Source organism: Leiobunum rupestre, chromosome 6 (genome assembly GCF_980474605.1).
Source record: "Leiobunum rupestre chromosome 6, qqLeiRupe1.1.hap1, whole genome shotgun sequence".
Classification (NCBI taxonomy): domain Eukaryota; kingdom Metazoa; phylum Arthropoda; class Arachnida; order Opiliones; family Sclerosomatidae; genus Leiobunum; species Leiobunum rupestre.
The window spans coordinates 64641204-64658835 of record NC_143389.1 but is presented as its reverse complement, the minus strand read 5'-3'; the positions used below and the strand labels follow the sequence as shown (position 1 = coordinate 64658835).

The 17632-nt window shown below is 37.1% G+C and overlaps 1 protein-coding gene across 2 annotated transcripts; it reads left to right on the top strand.

Moving 5' to 3' along the window:
* The first annotated feature begins 818 nt into the window (after positions 1-818).
* Positions 819-16495, top strand: LOC149942977 (RCC1-like G exchanging factor-like protein). 2 transcript variants are annotated; one of them, XM_090178891.1, is made up of 9 exons: positions 819-844; positions 10313-10781; positions 13938-14182; positions 14512-14596; positions 14669-14779; positions 14845-15003; positions 15988-16161; positions 16230-16315; positions 16374-16495. In XM_090178891.1, exons 2-9 carry the CDS (start codon positions 10319-10321, stop codon positions 16449-16451), a joined length of 1401 nt encoding a protein of 466 aa, XP_090035017.1. In that variant the 5' UTR covers positions 819-844; positions 10313-10318; the 3' UTR covers positions 16452-16495. The 2 variants fall into 2 exon arrangements, with proteins under 2 accessions (XP_090035017.1, XP_090035018.1); XM_090178892.1 differs by lacking the exon at positions 819-844 and having other exon boundaries at positions 10681-10771.
* Positions 16496-17632: the final 1137 nt, after the last annotated feature.

Below are 17632 nucleotides of genomic sequence, written 5' to 3'. Positions count from 1 at the left end.
TCAGACTTCTATAATCACAATAACCATAATATTAAATCTCTTGCAATTTTAAAAATACTGCTCATTTAAGCGTACGTTTCAATCAAAGAAGATGGTAAAATGACTTAACAAAACATTTCCTAAATTTATAAAAATTATTAGTAATTTTTATTTAATTGTTTTTCCCGCGCTGGCCTACGAAACTTGAAAATATTTGGCATGTTTTCCGCGGAGTTTTGGGAGGGGGCGTGGCTAAAAACGTGTAGGGGGTTTGGCTGGAAATTTTGGAACTGTACTGTGGGATTTTCGCTCGTCAAACATTGGCAACACCGGGTTAGGTTTAATCTTTAATATTTCATCTTGTCCGTCCACCCAAATTAATTTATCATTACCCTTATAATATTAAAATAATATTAATTTCAATCACTTTTCCTATTCATTTAATTAAGCACATATTGTAGTATCATTGACGTTAATATCAGTAAAATTATATTTATTTCAATCACATTTCGTAGGTCAAATTTTAGTAAATTAAAGGAAAATTTAAAAAACGCGGTCGAAAAATACAAGACACCGGTACCGCCATCTGTTTTAGTTTTATTTGTAATTTATGTTTTTCCTCGTATTTTTAGATAACTCTGGCTTTTATGGTTATTAATAATAGTAAACAATGTTTTTAGTGTGTTAGATAATTTTTCCCGTAATGTTATTAAAGTTTAAAAACAGTTTCTAATGTTTTACGCCGTAGTTATGACCATAGCTTAATTCTGTTTCGTCGGGTACTCTACCGCACCGTAAATGTTATCTTTTTCAAGTTTCAGATTGACGTCGGTTTAGGATTAGGAATTCTGGAAGATTGACTTAGGTAATATTATTACCGTCTCTCTTTTGTATGTTAATTGATCAAAATTACCCTTTGAACTAAATTATAAAGCATTTTTTGTTCTCCCTAAAGTGTCTGTTAGTCAACTTAGGCCAAGCAGACAGCAATACCTATATATAATATAACAGCCAGGTGTTTGCGCCATTAGAAATTTCAGTAAATGAAACTTTGTAGATAGAGCTGGGACTCGCGATAAATTTAATTTTCGACTTAATTTGTAAATATATTTTTAAATATTTGAAGGAAATGAGTAAATAAACTAAAATGTCACATATAGTTCCAAAATAGGCCGGGAGTAGTGGCGTACTCCTGTAATCCCAAGCGTCTGGGAGGCAGAGTTTGTGGATAGCGGTGTGAGGACGACCACCAATTCCCCAACGGGTGGTCGGAATACTTCCGCCACGGGTGTCCCCACCCCTGTCCCCACGTATCCCCCCGTTGGCGTGGCCGTTACACATATCTCGTCCTGATTAATCAAATGGACGAGAGGACTGAATTGTCCCACACGTCACAAACGACTCAAAATAAAATAAGTTCCAAAATAGTAGACCACTGATTGAGAAAATAGTCCATTGATTATGGCAATTATGAAATGAAAATGTTTATGAAACATTTTGTTATTGGATGACTTTCATTTCCGTTATAGCCCAGGGAAAATAAAATCAAAATACGTAAAACCTGGAATGAGCTGAATTTTTGTAGGATGATAGTATATAACTAGTTAATTAAATTCCCAAAACTCACACAATTCTGTTAGGATTATTGGCTGTCTTGGAACATGGCTGCCAATTTGCCAACCCTAGTAACTCGAAATCTACCTAATCCAAATATCAAACTAATTCGACGTCCCATGCTATTGTCAGAAACTCTTAGTGTGTTGGTATTGCACAAAGGTCATAGGTAAAATACCTAAATACCTCAGAGTAAAACGGCAAATGTAAAAATTGAATGTAATAGAAAATGGTAAAGCCGGGAAAAAAATTAGGAATAAGCTGAATTTTTGTAGGATGATAGTTATACAAAATCCCAAAACTATCATTCGATTGCCACTCCCCATTTCCCACACCAAAGCTCTAAATAACTTCACAACGCCAATGAAAGTTTTAATTTAATCTTCAGTCTTCATGTTGTGATGAACTGGTTTTTTCCCGCGAATAAATAATAAGGGGTGCAAAGTGTAATCTAGCTGTTGACAGTAGTGGCGGGAAAACAGATAAAAGAAAGGCCCCCTGGGGAGCTTCCATGGTTCCTTATCTCCGCCAGAAGCCAGTGACATCAGAGGGGTTAACGCTAATCACGTATATAAACAAAACTCCCCATAAAGGAGTGGGAGAAGAAAGAACGACCTGGGGGAAGTAGGATAGAGAGTTCGAGACCGGACGCTGTACATGTTAGTCCGATGTCCGACGATCAAGGATTGCTGAAGATTGTCGGTCCGTCAAGGGATTCCGCGATGGCAGTCAGTTGAGGATAGCGGAAGATCGTTGGTCAATCATAGGAATAATGTTCAGAGTCTGGGGAGAGTACACCATCCGAACTGGGAAGTCTCGATCCAGTTTGCCGTTGGTCCAATGGCCGTAGCCTCGGACCCCCCCCTAAGAACGAAGGTCATTCTGGGAAAGGTGAAGAGATGTAAATATACCACTGTACCATAATCATAGTGTAAGTCCTTCTCACGAATAAATGTACTTTTTTAGTTTCCCTTTAGTCTTTATTCCATGACTAATAAATATTTCAATATCTAACTTCGGATACGGGCTTATATTATACGAAAGTGTATCATCTACACATAATGGTAACGTCGGTTTTCACAAAACCTGTTACATTTTTGGCGAGCTTGCCAGGATCCGAAGATTAGTCATGGAATGAAATATATTTAATTTTGGGTGGTGGATATTTATTGTCTTGTATGTTATATTGTAAATTGGGGGACATATGGTTACGAGTAGAAGAGAGAGATAAAAAACCACTTTTTCTAGATTTTTGGAATAAAGCCAAATCGGTTATCTCTACCCTTTCGGAGGTCTCGGTTTCCACTGTTTAAGTGAGAAAAGGCCATATGGTTAGTCCTGTGATGTGTTATGTTAGTAAACGGGAGAGACAGTTTTTTTGTTTTCTATTCCTGGACAGATAGCTATGAAGGTTATCTCTCCCCATCACAAAATGAGTCAGTGGGAGAGACAGAAAAGATCCTTGGGTTTTAGCTTTTTTAGAGGAATTAACAGTTATCTTTCCCTGTCTTTAAATTACATATCTTTTTCCTAGTGCACAGAAGGAGTGTTATACGCGGTGTTGTATTTCCATTTTGTTTTGATATGTTTTGAATTTAATGTTTAAAAATATTAACCTGCCTTCATATCTCTTTTCTATAGCTCAGGAAAGAGTGTTCTACGTAAGGTTGTATTTATTGCTGCTAAATTGTTTGTATAGCATTGACTCATTAGTGCCAGGCCTAAAGTGGTCAAGGACGCTGGATACGTTCAGTTTTAGGTGTAAGCGCGTAGTCCTTGACGCCCTTTTGGGTATCTTTTTTCCGCTGAATAACATTAGTACGGGGTAGGCCTCATTTATCATAGTTTGTTCATAAGAGTGTGCCGTAATGATATTCCAACTCCAGTCTATACCCTCACCCACATTTAAAATCTCTCCGACAAATTATATACATAAATTATTTTACCTTTGTTATTGTATACATTGAATCAGGTTTCATTAATGGTTATTTACATATTTTATCTCTGGATTTGAATTCTTTTCTGCCCATTAAATTTATTTTTTAACCCGCGTGGTTATGCGTTTTTCTCGAGGGGGGAGGATGTGATGAACTGGTTTTTTTCCCGCGAATAAATAAGGGGTGCAAAGTGTAATCTAGCTGTTGACAGGAGTGTCGGGAAAACAGATAAAAGAAAGGCCCCCTGGGGAGCTTCCAAGGTTCCTTATCTCCGCCAGAAGCCGGTGACGTCAGAGGGGTTAACGCTCATCACGTATATAAACAAAACTCCCCATAAAGGAGTGGGAGAAGAAAGAACGACCTGGGGGAAGTAGGATCGAGAGTTCGAGACCGGACGCTGTACATGTTAGTCTGATGTCCGACGATCAAGGATTGCTGAAGATTGTCGGTCCGTCAAGGGATTCCGCGATGGCAGTCAGTTGAGGATAGCGGAAGATCGTTGGTCAATCATAGGAATAATGTTCAGAGTTTGGGGAGAGTACACCATCCGAACTGGGAAGTCTCGATCCAGGACTTAAGAGAGTTTGCCGTTGGTCCGATGGCCGTAGCCTCGGACCCCCCCCCCCCTAAGAACGAAGGTCATTACGGGAAAGGTGAAGAGATGTAAATATACCATTGTACCATAATCATAGTGTAAGTCTTTCTCACGAATAAATGTACTTGTTTAGTTTCCCTTTAGTCTTTATTCCATGACTAATAAATATTTCAATATCTAACTTCGGATATGGGCTTATATTATACGAAAGTGTAGCATCTACACATAACGTTAACGTCGGTTTTCACAAAACCCGTTACAATGTGATAGTATTACATCAATTTAGTATTTATAAGTAGTTGACTGGAAATAATTAAAATATAAATTATTAAAAATCTTTTCTTTTTATTATTTTGGAAGCCACATCTTGATCTTATTATCAAGAAGGCAAAAATGTTATTCAGTAGGGTTTGAAGTACTATAAACAAGTCTTGGGGACTAAGTCGAAGGGTTTTTTTATGCTGTCCTGCACCCTCTCAGGGATCAGCGCCAAGGAGAAATAGCACGGGATAAGGGGGACCAGAGCGCCACATGTTTTGTGAATGACACTATTCATAAGGGTGAGCCGCCTAACACTTCTATGAGCGGCAAGGGTAGTCCAGTTGAAATTTGTCAGGACTCGAGTCATGCAGATGCTCCACGAGAAGTCCATATTGGCCCTAAAGCGCAGGGCACGCCGTTGGATCATTTCGATAGAATAAATGACGCTGGTATTGTTGGGGGACCATACTGCCGAGCAGTACTCTATGATGGGGAGAACGTAAGTTTTGACCCCTAGAGTTTTTGTCGTGAAGAAGCAATGCGCAAGGTGCCGCCAAATAAACCCAAGAGCTCTTGCAGTCTGAGAGGTAACTCGATCTATGTGGGTGCTCCGTTCCAGAGTGTCAGTGATGACCACTCCTAGGTAACGCTGAGTGGTAACCTGCTTGAGTGGGGATCCATCAAGGGTGTAAACAGCACTAGTTACAGGCCAGCCTATAAACGCACCCTCACCACCTACCACAAGTCTATCCGCGATGCCAAGAAGGCTTCATGGAGAGACTTCTGTGAGAACATAGCGGATGTTCCCAGTACGGCCAAATTAATGAAAATTTTGGCACACGATAATACTAAGCATCTTGACACCATTAAGTTGAAAGATGGTAGTTTTTCCACGTCCGGTAAGGACACTCTGACACATGTTAGATGTACACTTTCCGGATCAATCGAACCAAAAGGGATGATTGGGAAGTGGCGAATAAGGTCGTCACGCATTCTAGACTTATATGGGCTGTAAAGTCATTTAAACCCTATAAGTCCCCGGGACCGGATGGGATTTTTCCTATCCTCTTACAGGAGGGCATTGATATTCTATGCCCTATGCTGCTGAGAATCTACAGGGCTTGTATTGCTCTAGGGCATTTACCTAGCACCTGGAAGCTTTCTCAAGCGATCTTCATACCTAAGCCTGGTAAATCTGATTACCTGGAAGCTAAGGCATTTAGGCCAATTAGTCTTACCTCTTTTCTCCTAAAAATTCTGGAGAAAATGGTGGACAACTACATTAGGGAGGAGGTTCTTTGCAACTCTCCTCTGTCGACTGCGCAGCATGCTTACCAGAAGGGCAGGTCTACTGAGACCGCCCTGCATGGTATCAGCAGCTGCCTGGAAAAAGCAATTGAGCACAAGGAAATTGCGTTAGCAGTTTTTCTTGATATTGAGGGAGCCTTTGATAAGGTCTCCAGCGCAGTTATACTTAAGGCTGCGAAAAGGTTTGGTATCAATGACACATTGTGCCTTTGGATCAAATCTATGTTAACTGACCGAAAAGTGGTATCCTCCTTGCTGGGTGACTCCCTTATGGTCTCCACCAGTCGTGGTTGCCCACAGGGGGGCGTTCTTTCTCCCCTTCTGTGGTGCCTGGTGGTGGATGAACTCGTTCGGAGGTTGAACAGGGGAGGATGCCGCTGTTTCGGTTACGCCGATGATATTGCTATCATCATTACTGGGAAATTCCCGGCAACAGTGAAGGACGTAATGAGGAGGGCCCTAGCATCAGTTGAGAGCTGGTGCAGGGAGGTCAACCTCATGGTTAATCCTAATAAAACTGTCTTGGTTCCTTTTACTCGTAGAAGGATAAAAGGTATGTTTGAGGGTATTTCCTTATTTGGAAAGGACCTAGTGGAGAGCACTGAGGTGAAGTACCTCGGGGTCATCCTGGATAGCAAACTAACATGGAAACCACACCTTGACTACATAGTCAAGAGGGGCAAAATGTTATTTTGGAGAACTAGAAGTGCAGTTAGCAAGACCTGGGGCTTAAGCCCCAGGACTGTGTACTGGCTGTACACCATGATCATCAGACCTATCCTGTCTTATGCAGCTGTGGTCTGGTGGCCAAGGGTTACTTTAAGGACTGTGCAGTTTGATCTGCGCACTCTGCAAAGGCTGGCTTGTGTCGGCATTACAGGAGCCATGAGAACAGCCCCAAGCGCTTCTCTGGAAATACTCCTGAATATGCTTCCTCTCCACCTTTTTATTGAGGAAGCTGCCCTTTTAGGTGCCTATAGGCTTAACCAAAATGGCTGGTGGAAGGCTAATAATTGGGAGCATAGCCACACCAAGCTCTTCCGAGATATGTCCAATCAGATGCCGATTTTAACAATGGGCTCTGATCTGATGGTTACTAAACTCCACTTTAGTAAACCTTTTGAGGTCAACTTCCCTAGCCGTGCGGAGTGGAGTCACTTGACCCTCGGTACCAGAGGAGAGATCGTCTGGTTCACTGATGGGTCTAAGACACACTATGGCACTGGTGCGGGGATGTATTGCCTTATTAATAATTTTGGCTTTTATGAAAGTCTAGGGATACACACTAGTGTATTCCAGGCTGAAATTTTTGCCATTTGCTCCTGTGTTGCTCACTGTTTACATCAGGGGTATCATGGGAAGGTTATCCAGACTTATTCAGATAGCCAGGCTGCTCTTAGAGCTCTCAGCCAGTATAGTATTCTTTCTAAACTGGTTTTTAGCTGCTTAGATCTCCTCTGCACTCTTGGGTTGCACAATAAAGTTCAACTTTGTTGGGTACCTGGGCATAAGGGGCATCTTGGGAATGAAAGGGCCGACGCCTTGGCCAAGGAAGGTGCGAGGGCTGGGTTCATTGGTCCAGAACCTGCTCTCCCCATCTCCCGAGGACTTGTACGCGGCTTAATCTCCAAGTTTATGTCGGATCGTCAACTCAGACAATGGTCTGAAATTGAGGGTCAAAGGCAGGCCAAAGAGTTCACTCTTGGCCCTTCTAGGGAGAGAGCTAGAGAATTACTCTCGCTCTCTAGGTCCAGTATTGGGATTGTTACTGGCCTACTAACAGGTCAGTGCCATCTTAACAGACATTTAACGCTTATCGGGGTCAGTGATGACCCGATTTGCAGATCTTGTCTAGCTGAGGAGGAAACTGCCTCACATGTACTCTGTAGCTGCGATTACTATGCGAACAGCTTCTTTAGGCAAGCGGAAAATACAAAAAAGACCTTATGTAAAAGAAAATGATATGAGACTATGGAATGCTCTACTCACCAATATAAATAGCTGCATAACCTTACCTACTTTTAATAAAACTATACTCGACCACTTGAGTTTCGTATAAACAATAAATGAACTAAAACTACAAAATATGTATATAGTATGTTAATTTAATTTTTTAATGACCCAGAGCCTTTTGTAAAACAATGTATATACTGAAAAGGATATCTGAATAAAAAGCTTTTATTATTATTATTATTACTATCATCATCAAGTCCATGGCATGCTGTCATACGCAGCCGTAGTCTGTTGGTCAAGGGTAATGCTTAAGTCGGTACAGGCAGAATTATGCACTCAACAAAGACTGACCTGTGTGAGAACTGCCCCAAGACGTGCTTCTCTAAATGTGCCCCTGAATATTTTTCGGCTACATCTTTGTATAGAGGAGGTTGCAAATATGGGTGCTTATTGGTTACTGCATAATGGTTGGTGGAGGTTTACTAATTGCGAATGTAGCGACATCAAATGGTTTCAGAAATACTCTAGTCAGTTACCGATCTGCAAATTTACACTTTGAGAAGTTGTTTAGTTCTCACTTTCCAAGTTGTTTAGACTGTACTGGCAGCACAGTGTTTGGAACCAAAGGTGCAGTGACGGATTATGTTCCTTTGATGCCCTAAGCGCAATTTTCTTATAAAGGGCTTTAAAGTAAAAGTGTAATTTTTTTTTATTGCTATGTAATTTTCTAGGCCCCCAAAGACCACGAGGCCCTAGGCGCACTTACAATTGTTAGTGTGAATAATGGATAATCCACCACTAGAAAGGTGAAATTGTTTGGTTCACTGATGGCTCTAAGACTCGCAGGTGGGAGCTTGGGTCTACTAAGAAGTTTGGCTGTTAAGAAAGCCATGGTGTTTTTGCCACGGCTTTTCATTTTAATTAATAGGGAAAAAGAATGAAAAAAATGTTTTAACTGTTTTACTTGGAGGTATTTGGGTATTTTACCTATCACCTTTGTGCAATACCGACATACTAAGAGTTTCTGGCGATAGGCATGGCAAGTATAATTATATGGCCTTAATTGTATTGGGTTAGGTAGATTTTGAGTTAGATGTGTTTAATCAAAATGGTGACCAAGTTCCAAGATAGCCAACAATCCTAACAGAATGAGGTTATGCAACCAAAATTTCCACACACTCTATGGCTCCTTATAACGACCCAAAAGAGAAACCGATGGGACATTGAAGTTCTTATATAACCATAGCCAGCGGCTAAACTATATATTTTTTGATTGAGAAGTGGGGGTGTCACAATTGTATTTTGTCCGTTCCATTAACTTAATTGTAACTATAGCAATATATCATCCAGGATTTTGTATGTAAAAGTGTTGAAAATTAATTCAGCTAGCAGTAAAGCGCAAACAGTTAACAGGGTTGCAACCAAATTTTAAGATTAAAATTCCCTGTTTTCCCTGACCATTTTAATATATTTTCCCTGACTTTTTAAGGCCAAAATTTTTATTATATGCTTTACTTTCAACAGAATTTAAATGGACTTATATTTCAGTAAAAAGGTTATTAGAATGTTGAAAAAATTAGCCAAACTTTCAAGGAAATAAATGATAATCATAGAATTTGTCAAAGGTCTAGAGTAAATTTACCTTCAAAAAGTGTCAAGATAAAATTTAATTCCCTGACAATTCCCTGACTTTTCCATGATTTCCCTGATGTGTGGCAACCCTGGTTAAACATAAAACTAGTATTATTTATGAAATTTGTATTTAAACAAGTTTACATGAGTTAAAATAGCAACACTGAATTTTCTGTAGAACTGATTAATAATGTGAAGGCGAGTATTAAAGATCGTTTTTTTTCAACAAAAAGCCTACGACTGGCTCTACAATTTGGTGATAAGCGAAAAAAATTTAGTTAAAGTTATAGTGCATTAAAAGTCAATTATTTTTAAAGTTTTGGGTAAAAATCTTACTTTTTCGATTTTAACTTTAATTTTATCAGTTCTGGAACGAGGTCAAGAAAACATAGTTAGGAGAAGTAGATCCTATTTCTGCGTAATAGTGCAGGAAGTTAATGAAATTCGAAAAATTCTGTGGTCTTTTAAGGACAAAGGATTTCTATAAAAATAATGGATTTAATATTGGTTATAACATTTTTTCCCATGGTAGTGATTATTTTTTAAATGTGTTGCATTCTACATTCAACATATTGCTTAAGACCAAACTGTTTTGGGGGTAGACAATGAAGCCTTAAACAATCCAAGTATTTTAAATATTCTGGTTAAAACGAGAAAACAAAATTATAAAGCACTTCACCTAAATGAACATATTTCAAAACTAATTCCGTCCCCCACTATTATATGAAAGGCAGTAATTTTTCTTCAAACCAATGCCGGTTTTTTTTTCAGGTCAAATACATACCAGTCCATTTTTCAACTAAAATATTTTTATAATTAATACTATTGTGACCAGTAGTGTATTAGAGCAGCGCACGCACTGGCTCAACAAGCCAGTACCTTTTTTCCCCAGATGACTCACAAGTTGTCTTTGAGGACTAGCTATATTTAAGACTATGAGGAGCACACATGTGCAAGCTGGCACTTTTGTTTTTGCCAATACACTACTGGCTATGACATTGAATTTTATTTAACATTTGTTCTTTTTGTACAGCCAATTATGAATTGTAAAATTCAAGTGAAACTGTTAAGAAATTTCAAGTCAATTAGTTCTCTACGAGCATTAACATCTGTACATTCTCAATTAATGAACATTCAAAGCTCCATGTACAGTTCAAAAACATTTTTGAAGAAAGAGAATGCTGATGAAATTAATGATATGCCTGTTAATGAATATGCATCTAAATATTCTAAGCAATCAAAAAGAATATACAGCTGGGGAAACGCTTCCTTTGGCTGCCTTGGAAACCCAACTTTTGTCAAACCCGGAAAAGGACAAAAAATTCTGAAACTAGTCAACAGACCTTACAAAATACCATTTTCGGCAACACACAAGATAAAAGATGTTGCCTGTGGGAGCAATTTCACAGTTTTTTTGGTGACTGATCCGAATAACTATTTTAAAGTATTTGGAACTGGCCTTAATAGTGACTCACAGATTGGATTTCATGAGGTGAGACGTGGTAAGCTAGATTCATGTAATTCTGTCTTTGCTTTAAGGCATAGTGTACCCAGTAATTCTTATCTGCTAATATGAATGATTATCCAAAAATATCTCCAATAATGAGTAAAGAAGGAACAGATTGTGTCAGAATAGCCCACTACACACCATATTAATAGTATAGTCAAACTATACACACACAAAATTGCAACAAAGTATCTCAACACTTTGTATCTCAACAGTTATATCTGTCAGTTTAGCCATAAAACCCACATCATTTATTATGAAATTTTTTGTTAGCATAGACCAAATTTTCAAGAAAATGCTTCTCAATGGTTTCTGATATAGTTTATTTCAGTAACACGGTTGTGTTGGATTAGCCAGAAAAGTTACTTATATCGGCAAAACAGGTATTTTTGAAAAAATTTGCATTAACCTGCACAATAATGAAAAGAAAAAATTTCAATGGTTTCTAGGTAAATAAAATGCTCTAGGCAAAATTATTTCACTTCCATTATGAAGGCTTGTTTTCAGGAATTGGCGAGCTTTTAAACATAACTGATTTTTCATGATAAAACTACAAAAAATTGCAGTTGGGAACTTCAAGTTTTAATTGAAACAAAGGCAACTAATACCCTTTTTGAGCTGAACATGATTGCAAAATGTTAGTGGGTTCGAAAATTATTGAAAATATGGGAAGTCCTATCAGAATTTTTGAAAATATGGTACACCCTATTAATATTATTGCAATAAGGCATACCATATAGCACACTGTTAAAATTATGGTAGGAATAAATTCAATGCTAGAATTATATTGTATCATAATTATGGTACGTCTGGCAACGCTGCTCGTTACCTCGTCAGTTTTTCCAGTTTGATTGCCGTACATGGTTAATTCTAAGTCAATCCTTTAGGGGGGCTCTGATTGAAATATGGTGCAAATTTTTGGGTATTTCTAATAATAATAATGTTGCTAATCTGTTACACTATTGAAATTATTGAAATTAATATATAGTAGTATTGTAGTATGTTAAATAGGGCTGAACTTTAAATATTTCATTAGGGTTCGAAATATTATATTGTGTTGAAATTAGATTAATAATAATCTGGAATCACTTTACCAGTTACAGTAATTTTTTAAAAAAGTAAAATAATATTGAGGCCATCGAGTGCTTTGAAAGCTTATTACATAGCCTACAAATGTGTAAATGACTAGTCCGTTATGTTCCTAGGAATCGGTTTGGACAACATAGTGTTACAGTGAACAAAAAGTAAGTTATATGATGGGCATAATGGACATTTAGGTTGTCAGAAAGCCCATTTCAGTGTCCAGAAAGACTTAATGGGTTTTATATTGCTTTAGTGGCTTCTTTGCTACTAATATAGCTTGTATTCTGGACGTAGTAACTTGAATGGTCTTATGTAACAAACATATGACCAACGTAATGAACTTTCTGACCTAAGGAAGTGGTTTTTTGTGGTTCACTTTTTCAGGCTTTGTTTTCCTGGTTACTAGTGGAGAAAGTGTTATGGACACATTAATGAGTCTTAAACCACATTTCTGAATAGACAAATTTTGTTAAATGTAGTATTTAAACCTTGCTGCTTTTGGACTGTAAGGAAAAGATCATGGTATTCTTTCTGTAATGTTACGCACACGGCATTCAAGACAATTAAATCCACTGTAAACTTATATTTTATTCTAGTAACATTTTAACAGTACAATGACCATCGGTGCGCACCAACCTGGGGGCTCATCAACTGGTTTTATAACACCCTGCCAAGCCATTTTATTGAGCTCCCCTTTTAGTTTTCCCATTAATGGTATCGCCACTCTTCTCGGGTTTGTCAAAGCATATGGAACTGTTCCTAACTTCAACCTGATTCGACAAACTTTAGGAATTTTTCCTAAACCATTAAACAGCTCTCCAAACTCTTGCTGTGGTATGACTGTTGGCAACTGGTCTATGCAGCTACTCTGGATTATCTGAAAATTCCTGCTGGATTGTAGTCCTAAGAGAGGATTCATAAGATGCTCTACGACGTAAACTGTCTTCAATCTCCACCTAGCCAAAAGTTTCACAACACCGTACCCCAGACACTAGATTTTATTCTAGTAAAATTTTAACTGCAAGAGTTAAGATCATGAATAAACGGAAAAACCAAAGACCCCGCTACTAATTTAGTCCAACTATTTATATGAATAGCCAAGGTCGATCAAACTGCGAGATTAGACTGAATAGTTTATCTTCATATCACGATGGTGACACACTTTCCCTTTAAGGTGGCTCTTCTGGCTTTTCCCTGGTAACGTGGCAACTACTTCTTATTCCTGTTTCTCGCATTTGCTTAACCCAGAAACCATCTAAAAATGATATTTTTGTGATCAATTTAACACAGTCTGTTTTGTCCCATCAAGTAAACAATATTTTGTATTTATCAAGGTTTGACGTTTTTGTTTATGTTAAGAGAAATTGGTTTGAAAATGATTGTTTTGTCCCTTAAAGGGGAACTATTTATTTTCCACCATGAGACCATTAAGATACTTTCTGTTGAAATTTTGTGTAGGTTAAGACATTGAAGCTGAGCTTAATAGTGATTCAATGAATTTAAAATTTCTGGTGCCAGGTTTAAAAAGACAAGTTCTAGTGTGTGTTAGCTGTCAATTTTTTTATTTAGTTCCTACTCCTTTTAACATTGGCAAAGTGGCTAATAACCAGATGTACCTAGTTGTTGAAATATTATTGACTAAAGGATACACACTAAGTGGAACCTTAGACAAGAGAAAACTTTGGCACAGCAGTGCTACCTAGTTGGACAAGGGTCAACACCGTAACCAGGATTTGATTTCAGAGGGGGCACGCAATGGAAACAAATAAAAATAAAATAAAAAATTGTACATACAACCATACATTTCAGGGGGGGGCATGGCCCGACCGCCCCCCCCCCCTGGTTACGACCCTGACAAGGGTTAAGGTAGACCAGTTTTCAATTTGAAAAAGCGCGGTACTTCGGTACATATGCCTTCGAGAGTTGTTTCAGTTGTGCATAATGCTCACTGATAATTATCTACATCAATCAGATTATTCATTCTTACGATGAGATATGAAAATTCTTTTCATCTCAAAATAGTTTACTTTGGCATTTATTTGAAATTCATAATTTTATTTTATTGCAGGCCACCCTATGGTTCTTCTTGCAAGTCCAGTTCCTATACAAGTACCTTTACTTGATAATAAAACAAAAGTGCTTCAAGTAGCTTGTGGACGAGCTCATACCATAATTTTGACGGATGAAGAAGGGGTTTTCAGCTTAGGAAACAATTCATATGGACAGTGTGGAAGACCAATTGTTGAAGGAGAAATATATGAAGGCAGTAACTTAATTCACAATGTAATTGGAATAGACGAAAAAGTGTCTCATGTAAGTACTGTTAATGGTAAATGGGCTTTCAGTTGTGAATTAGCACCCCTCTCTCAAGCAAGGGGAAAACAGATTGTCTCCACTAAATTCATTATCCCTAAATATAAAAATACATCATTTGTTCACAAAATTGGTCTATTTGCGTCTAAATTCAAGGTAAAAAAAGTGCAATTGAAGTAATTAAGGCAAAATACTGAATCTGAAATTGGGGTATAACATGGTGTGGGGAAAAACCTTGGCTGTAAACCATGAGCAGTTCGATGTTATGAACCTTTACCCTAATAAAAAAATTAAGTTAATTTTAATAATGGATTTTGCATACTCAACAGGTAGAATGTGGTCAGGATCATACTGTTTTTCTGACTGAAAAAGGAAGTGTTTATACCTGTGGATGGGGGAGTGATGGTCAAACTGGTTAGTTACATATATATAAGTTCTAGAAGGGTTAAAAATTATTTTATCAACGTTTTGCCACACTATTTTAAGGTCAAGGCAATTTTGAAAATCAGGGAGTACCCCAGAGAGTAATTGGAGATATTGAAGGAGAAAACATTATTGAAGTCTCTGGTTCAGCAGACTGCATACTTGCATTATCAGGTTTAATAATAATTATAGTCTTTCAAGCTAATCTAAAAAGTCTCAAAATTATTAATTTATTTTAGATAAAGGAGATGTGTTTGGTTGGGGAAATTCTGAGTATGGCCAGCTTCATTTTGGTTCAAATAAATCTCAATACAATGTGTCAAAACACTTATCCTTACCGAACATTGGAAAAGCAAAGAGCATATCCGCTGGAGGAACTATGTGTGGAATTGTTAGTGGTATGTAACATTTTTGGTATCCTGAATTTATTTGAGGGTTATATAGAATCACCACTCGTAAGAATAATTTTTTGACACCATAAAGTACTCGTAACCACCTAGAGTCAAAGCCAAAAAAGACGGGCTTTTTCACTCCAAATACTACCAACTATCTTTAAAGGGTTTAAAGAATGTAAGAGTCTTTCAGGCTCGCTTGCATAATCTACTTGAATAGAAACCCTCCTTTTTCCCCTAATTGTATTCTAGTTTTGGTTGTAATGTGTGTAATTATTTAGAGAAAGGCGAGGTTTAACAAATACAAATTAAAGACGGAATTAAATCAATAATTTAATCATAAAAATACTCTTCGGTGAAGACAGTATTTTAAACAAGTTAATCCTGACAGATGTTGCTAGGTAGTACCCAGAAAGTATTGATATTTTGGGATAATGACTTTGTTTGAGTCAATAGGTGTTTCTATAAAATACGGGAGGTCATGTGACAATGTTTTGTCTACGTCACTTAGCCGTAGCTCTTGAAGGTAGAGTGCACGCGCGGCAGTCGCAAGACTCTTCCAAATCTGAAACCCGCGTGCACATCTCTCGTGCAAGTAAAGCACTTAAATAACTGGCGCTCGTGGCGCGGATAAAAACATTTTATATTTAAAATTTGTATTGTTTTATTTTTAGCTATGCTCCCAATCCCACCCATACTAAAAAAATAAGCTCCTTTCCATTAAAAATTTAATCAGCCTGGTATCTTAATGGGTCCCTGAACATTGTCTTCAGAAGCGATTGAAACACACAACAGTAACGTAATCAAGTGTTGGTCATTTAATTGCCGACTTTTTGAATGTTATTGGAGCAGTTAAGAAACGTTTCAAGCATTTTATTATTTTGAAACAATTTAATCTACCTATAATGTGTCTAATAACAAAAATGAAAGTGATTACAAATTGATCTGAATTAAAATTATTAAGGTTTTGCTTAATTTGTTTTTTTTTAGATAAAGGACAAGTCTATGTGTGGGGTTATGGCATACTTGGACAAGGACCAGAAGTAGATCACCTTTCAAAACCCACATTATTACCTGATCCTTTATTTGGAAAAAATGAATTGAACCCAGATGTTCTTGTAGATAGCGTGACATGTGGTTTGAATCAGTACGCTGCTATAACAAGTACATACAAATTTAAATCTGTACTTTGATAGTATGCCAAGAGTTTACTAAATAGCTCTTTCTTTTAGATCAAGGGGACCTTTATGTGTGGGGAAGGAATAAGAGTCAAATCCTAGGCCTGAAACATGAAAATAATCAATTTTTTCCATTTAGAGTGAGTTATATATGAGCAGTTTCATTTGTAAAATTGTAATATTTATCTTTATTCCTAGGTTTGCGTTCCTGCTAAAGTTAAAAAATTAAGTTTTGGTACTGAACATGCTGCTGCATTTTGCGAAACATTTTCATAAAATGCAATATTACATCCATAAGTAAATAAAAATTTTAATATGAACTAATTGTCATTTTTAGAAATTTTACATTATCTAATGATAATAATGCAAAATACTTTGATACCTAAAATTATATAAAAACTTTTCAACTATGACTAGTTTAGCTTTTCTGATATTCCAGAAGAATTTTTTTAAATAATGTTAAGTGTCACTGCTTTCTCCACATTGCTTCTTCAGGTTAGCAATAGACCAAGGTTACTACAACTTTAGCCGAAATTCTTATATCAATAGTGATTTAACCAATTTTGAGATTTCTTAGTTTCATCAAAAACCCGCAGAACTAGCCTAGCGAAATGGGCTGTGCGAGTATCAAATTTTAACTACCGTGTCGAGTTAGTTTTCAAAAATTTTCTTAGTTTAAAAAACCTAGTTTTAGAATAACCTCTTAACGGGTTTCTATTAGACCATTGCATTTGAGTTTAATAATAATAATAATAAAGCTTTAATTGGATATTCCCATTCAGAAATTCTGTTTTACAAGGGAGTCCACACCTCATCCACAATTAAATTAAAAAGAAAATAAAAAAAGAAAATTTACATTAAAATCCTACAACTATACACACCATACCTTACGGCTAGTCATTGATTTTTGATACAATTTCTCTACATTTAGATTTAAAAGTAGAGTAAGACATTTGTTTTAAGCTCATTAGACAAATTGTTCCATACTTCCACGCCTATTATTTTTAGATTTTGATTACTAAATTTGTTACGCTTAATAGACACTGCAAAGTTATTAATACTTCCTCAGGTGCTATAACCATGAAGATTACGCTCAAACATATTATTGATATATTCCGGGGCTTTTCCATGGTATGCACGGTACATCAAAAGTGACAAATAGTAATACTGTTTTAAAGTTAACCAATCTAGGTCGGTACGAGCCATAGTAGCTGAGGCACGCTTACCTCTTCTCAACAAGTATTTGGCACATTTATTATGAACAACCTGCAGACTATTTAACGTTGCATTTGAAGCATTCATATACAACGTGTTACCGTAGGTGAAAATTGAGAAAATTAGGGAGTCATACAATAGCTTGGCCGTAAACATGTCCAATGATCTAAAGAAAGGGTACAAAATCCATAATCTTCTATTAATTTTGGTTACCGTATAATCAATATGTAACTAAAATCTAA

Excerpts from the sequence above, each read along its gene's own strand:
- LOC149942977 (XM_090178891.1), top strand. The coding sequence starts at position 10,319 with ATGAATTGTAAAATTCAAGTGAAACTGTTAAGAAATTTCAAGTCAATT. Across the intron at positions 14,780-14,844 it reads CTGCATACTTGCATTATCAG|ATAAAGGAGATGTGTTTGGT; the intron begins GTTTAATAATAA and ends AATTTATTTTAG. Across the intron at positions 16,316-16,373 it reads ATCAATTTTTTCCATTTAGA|GTTTGCGTTCCTGCTAAAGT; the intron begins GTGAGTTATATA and ends CTTTATTCCTAG.